The sequence below is a fragment of the Arachis hypogaea genome, chromosome 11 (genome assembly GCF_003086295.3).
Source record: "Arachis hypogaea cultivar Tifrunner chromosome 11, arahy.Tifrunner.gnm2.J5K5, whole genome shotgun sequence".
NCBI classification, from domain to species: Eukaryota; Viridiplantae; Streptophyta; class Magnoliopsida; order Fabales; family Fabaceae; genus Arachis; species Arachis hypogaea.
The window spans coordinates 33500286-33506567 of NC_092046.1; the positions used below are offsets into that span (position 1 = coordinate 33500286).

General features: G+C 33.5%; 1 protein-coding gene across 8 annotated transcripts in view; it reads right to left on the bottom strand.

Moving 5' to 3' along the window:
• Positions 1-2349, bottom strand: part of LOC112720649 (protein ARV 2) — a 7110-nt gene extending 4761 nt beyond the window's left edge. For 3 of the 8 annotated variants that reach the window (XM_072206703.1, XM_072206702.1, XM_072206705.1), the window contains exons 1-4: positions 1821-2349; positions 1593-1725; positions 619-832; positions 204-485 (exon numbers count right to left, since the gene is read on the bottom strand). In XM_072206703.1, coding sequence (XP_072062804.1) covers positions 204-485; positions 619-705 — 369 coding nt within the window. In that variant the 5' untranslated portion in view covers positions 706-832; positions 1593-1725; positions 1821-2349. Of the gene's footprint in view, positions 1-203; positions 486-618; positions 833-1592; positions 1728-1820 lie in introns of those variants that run through there. The other 5 variants (XR_003162306.3, XM_025771668.3, XM_025771673.3 and 2 more) reach the window with 4 other exon arrangements.
• Between the last annotated feature and the right edge of the window lie 3933 nt (positions 2350-6282).

A 6282-nucleotide genomic window follows, 5' to 3' on the forward strand; every position in this document is an offset into this window, starting at 1 on the left:
CTTCAAAATGCTTAAGAATTCTTATTCTCAAACATGATCTCCCAAGGGAAAATGAAAAATCATTATCCAAAAACCAATGCACATAATATTTCCTGTAAAAATAACCATAGGAAATTACTAAAGGAAGCATCAAAAGAAGAAACCATAATAATAATAATAATAACTAGGGTTTATTATTATTACATAGCAACATAGTGCAATACCTCAAACTTCAATGTTTGTTGATTGAGGACATTGTACAGAAGATGTCTATAAGCCTTTTGCTTGTGAAGCATCAAATCTATCATAAGAATCTGAAAAAAAAAATCAAATAAATAGATAAAAACGAAGGGGAAGAAAAACAGGGCAATCCTTGCTCCTATCATATAAAAGACTAAAAAAGAAGGAATAAAGATTTGAACTTCGAAACCAGTAGTATAAAGGGATATATCAGAAACCATGATTTCACACTCTATATATTCATCTGCAACAGCCTTGCATTTCTCCTACACAGAAAAACAAAATAGGGGGTAAACGAAAATTGAAAAATTCAAATTCACTAATTCTAAGTAATTGAAATGAAAATGAAGAGAAAAAGGTAATTAACGGAAAAGAGTGATTGAAAAAGCAAAACTTTACGCATTTCATCAATCGAATGTTGCCGGGGGAATACTGAACGTAGAGTGATTTAATTGGGAAGCTACACTGAACGCATTGGTAACCCATTGATGATGCAAGAAAAGTTGCATCACAGATTCGATCAAAACTAAAGGTTGATTAAAAATGATTTATTTTTATTTTATGGAAATTTTTGGTGTTCTGAATCTGTGAAACCTTTGTGTTCTTTCTGCAGCTGAGCAGTAAAGTGAGAAACAGTTAGTTGTCAGAACCGAACCGGTAATCAAACCGGTCCTAGTATACTGATTTATTAGTTCTACCAATAGATCATTGGTTAAACCAATAAAACCAGTCCAACATAAATAAAAAATATAAGATAATCAATTAACGAGTATCAAACCTAAATTAATATAAAATACATGACTACAATCAATTATCAATTTCTAAAAGGGTTTATCTATCATGTGCCCTAAGGGCATATGTTAAGATTACAAAATAAGAAAGTGTTCATTTAAAATATACAAAATTTAAGTTTCTAATACATTTGTTTTGCTTCATTAAATGAAAATATTTAAAACTTTCTACTAGTGGTAAGCTTATCATGTGCTGTTAGGACAAGTGTTAGCTAAACCCTTTCTAAAAATACCTAATAGAAAAATTTCAATTTGCATTAAACCTACATTGAAACAATTAAATAAGAATAACAATCAAATATTAAAACCTAAATTAAAACAGTATCAATCAAGGATTAAACCTACATTAAAACAGCAATAATCAAGTATTAAAATAGTAACAATCAACTGCAACAATCAATTCTATACAAATTTCAATTAGCATTAAATTTCTATCTTAAACTTACATTAAAACAATAGCAACAGTTATACACAAATTCCAATTGCTTTCAAATTTGCTATCAAGTGTCATTCTATACAAATACAAATTCCAATTAACATCGATTTATCTTTTCTACACTACGTTGAAAAATAAAAGCTCACCTCTGCAGAAGTCCAGAAACAGAATCAAAGCTCGGTGTTCCAATAAAATGTCACAGTATTCCGATCACAGAACCAAAGCCAGAAGAGGCACGAGGTAGAGATTGTCAAAATCAGCAAAAGATAACCATTGCAACTGCATCAAACCAGGATCAGCAGCAACATTCACCCAGATGGCTAAATCATTAAAAATTAATGATTGAATAACTAAAAAAAATTGAAAAAACTCACCTTGATCGCACGCAGAGAAGAGGGAGACAGAGAACCGAGATACGGCCGGCGGAACAGTGTAAGCACAGCCGGAAGACGCGAGCAACACGGTGACACTGAGGAAGACGCGTGTAGCGCGGTGATGCAGAGGAAGACGCGTGCGGCACGGTGACGCGGCCGGCGAGAGGAGAGAAATCAAGCTGAGGCGAGACGACGATGCAGCGACGAGGAGGCTGAGGCAACGAGGAGGCAGAGGAGCCGGAATCGTGAGTGTGAGAGAGAGAGTGCCTCTGCGGCTCTGCGGAGGCTGAGTGAGGATGTGAGATTGAGAGAGAGAGCAAGCTTCACTTCACTGATGGAGGCATGGAGCCATGGAGGGCACTTCGAAGGTTAGGTTAATTTTTAAAAAAACCACCAAAACGACGTCATTTTGTTTTTTTGGGGGGGAAGGAAAAATAATCAAACCGACCAGTTAGATAAAGTATGTTGTTACGTGACTAAACTAAAATAACTACACTAAGAAAATTGAACTAATGACTAAAACGTTATCAGAACGGAGCTGGCAATCAACCCGGTCATATATAGAACTTATGCTTGATAGAAACATTATTATCATCCTATATAGTTGACGGATGAGATAAAGCCGAAGCTGAGTTCGTTCATTAAATAAAGACGAAAAATGGCAAAAAAGAAAGCATTCATTCCCCTTCGATTCAATAGGAGTCAAGTGAAATAGCCGACATCTCTGTATGAAAGAAACCTAACCCGCCATTTTACAGTAAGTAGAGTTACATCGATTTCAGGAAGCGTGCCGATACACATCGCTAGTAGCATTGGAAGCAGCATGTCTGTCGTCTTCTTTCAAAGAGGCCATTCTTGGTCTTTCGTTATTGGTTTAACTGATGGATCACTGATTTACTCGGTTGATTTGGTCATAATCTAAAAAAATATAAAATTATATAAATGAAATTAAAATTATGTATTAAAAATTAAAATGCAAGTCTTTACAAATATAATAATAATAATTAAATATTAATTTTTAGACATAACTAATGATGTAAAAAGAGATAATAAACTAGTTTCTAGCATAGTTGTCAGAACTAAACCGGTGATCGAACCGATAAAGTTACTGGGTCACTGGGTCATTAGTTCAACCGGTGGGTCACTGGTCGAACCGGTTAACTCGGTATAATTAAATAATTATATAAAATTTAATTATCTTTTTATTATTAGTATTTTTATAAAAATAATTATCATTTTTAAATTTTAATACTTTATTAATTAGTTTATATTTATTTTATTATTATATTATTATAGGTGAAAAGTCACATACAATTGTTTTTTTGTGAAGTTGATATTTAAGAACCGTTGACTAGTTTAACTAAATATCATCTAGCAATTTTCAACTATTAACTTCATATGAAGACAAAAAATAAAATAATATATTAAAAAAATAATATTAATAGATATCAATTATCATATAATCATGAAAAAAATAAATTGTGATTAATTAAATTTTTTGTTTATCTTTTTAATTTGTATATATTTAATAAAATTTATAGTTAAATAAAATGTAATTGATTTAAAAATGAGTGACTTTGAAATTAAAATAAATTGAATATAAATGAAAAGAAAGAATGCTATATGTATTATAATTTGTATATTAATTGATGAGAATCACTTCAGCTTGGTGGTAGAAGCATGCTTGCTTTATCCCAGAGGAAGGGGTTCGAACCCTGCGCTGGAGGGTTTAGAGCACGGTGGAGTTGCAGATCGATAGTCCATTGTAGATTCACCTTCAAACCGAGCGGCTCGGATCGATCCGGTTTTCACCGGGTTTGACCGGTCCGTACCGGTTCTCTACCTTAATTGATGAGAATCACTTCAATTTGGTGGTAGAAGCATGCTTGCTTTATCCTAGAGGAAGGGGTTCTAACCCCACTGGAAGCATTTTGGAAAATTTTCCAAAAATTATCACAAGCCTTGACGCCTTGACACTTGGCAGCGCTGGAGGGTTTAGAGCACGGTGGAGTTGCAGATCGATAGTCCATTGTAGATTCACCTTCAAACCGAGCGGCTCGGATCGATCAGGTTTTCACCAGGTTTGACCGGTTCTCTACCTTAAACGGTAGAAGCTTAGACTGGATCGGTATTGGGTTCGGTTTATCGGCCGGTCTGGTCCGGTTCTGACAACTATGGTTTCTAGTATAAATTTAGAGCATCAGAAAAAGATTTGGAGTTTCGTATATATCTTTATAGGACAAATTGAGAGCTTGATCAATATTTTTTTCATTCTAATTTGCGTCTATATCTTCCATAAGAAACATTGTATTATGCAGAACATCAGAAATAGAGAAAGAAGAGTTTGAAAAGAGAGCTTCAAGAAACTAGTGAACTGAATTAACTTCATCTTATTCTTCCATCAATGAATCAATTATACACACTTCTTAGAGGGATGCAAGAGTTTTATTTATAACAGAGTTAGAAAAGAGAGAAAGATCAGAGATCAGAACAAATTCAACACAACAACAACAAGGATCAGTAACAATTTCAACTCAACTCAATTATCCAGCAACAACCACATTTATGATATGTTCAGCATCAAATTCAACTTACAGTTGACAACAAATTCTACTTCTAGAGTTCTAGCAACAAATTCAGCTATGATAAGCAACAAAAACTTAAACTATGATAACTTTTAGGCAGCAACAAAAACTTAAACTATGATAACTTTCAGGCAGTAACAAAAAAAACTCCAATTCTCCAAATATGATTTATAGCAAATTAACTTTAGCTAAATCATAATTTCAGCAACATACTCAACTTTGAACAATAAATTCATGATGTACGAATAATTTACAGCAATAAAATTGAAAGAGGAATAACAGGGCTGAAGCTGAAACTCACATAGGCAGAGAGACGAAGCAAGTGTTGATGGAAGACCCGGGCCGAAGCTGAAACCCTAAACCCAGACTCAGGGCCGAGGAAGCGTTGATGGCCGAAGCAGGAAGGCGAGCTTACGAACTATGACAGAGCGCGACAGAGCTTGAGCGGCGACGAGCTTGATGTTGGGTATATGAGTATGAGAAGATGACAAAATCTTATATTTATGTAGTGGTTTCAAGGCACGATTAGATCGCTTTCTTTAGAGAGATATTTGTCCCCACACTTAGTTGCTATAGGGTTGATGACAATACTCTCCCAGGATACAATGAAACCTAAGAATTTCTTAATTAGCAATAGTAAGAAATTCTCAACTCTCTTGAACAAAGAAAATCTCTTAATGGTTGAGTAAATTGTACACTTAGTACTTTTTTTTTTTTTGAAATAGTGGACAAGGACTTATTTATACATATTGCACGTAGCAATTATGATTAGTTACGTATACAAATGGTTGTGTCTTTTCTATTGCCAATAGATACAATATTTTGAACATATACAACTCTTAAAGAGTTGTGTCCCTTTAGCCAATAGATACAATATTTTAAACACACACAATCCTTAAAAGGTTGTGTCCTTTTAACCAAATGGTACTAAACGGCTAGTAATCGTTTATTAATATTAATAATATTAATAATAATATCAATAATATTAATAATATTAATTAATCAAATTTGTAAATACCCTTCAATCCCCCACTATTTATAAAATTTAAATGTCATACAAATATATGCATAAAGAATGTGTCACTAAGATTAAACATTCTTTTAGTGTAAATTTTAAAGGTCTAACGAAGTAATAGGTGTCTAATCGATTAAACCTATACTCCATATGCTAGTACCAAAAATCACACACATTACTTATACCCTCCAAGTTCAAGAGTTTACAATTTTAAGCACTTATATGGCCTTGTGCTCATCCTGGTTTCATGAATATTTACGAGAATAAAACCTCTAAAATTCTCGATTAGAGCGGCACCACTCTTATATTCATATAGGTGGAATCTTTTGATAGATAATATTATCATTCCATTAAGAGTTTAAACTCACCCTCCTAATTTATTGTAAATAGCACTAAATCCTATACCTTAGTGCTCCAATTGCTAAATAACTTGTTATTACCCATTAAACCTTGAAACTAGTGGTCTACTAGAATAAGGTTGGGTTCCCATCATTTAGCAATAATAGGTTTTAATCCCATTTTAGCAGTAGTTTCTTTGATTTTATCCCTTGACAAACCTTTAGTCAAAGGGTCTGCTAAATTTCCTTGAGATCTTATATAATAATGGTAATTACACCATCATCTATTAGTTGCCTCACAAACTTATGTCTCAAACTTATATGTCTAGACTTTCCATTATAAACCCCGTTATATGCTCGAGACATGGTTGATTCACTATCACAGAAGATTGAAATGGCTGTCATCTGCTGTGGCCACAGCTTTATATCATATAACAAATTTCTTAACCATTCCGCTTCTTTACCTGCGGCTGATAAAGCTACAAACTCAGCCTCCATAGTAGAATGTGTAATACATGTTTGTT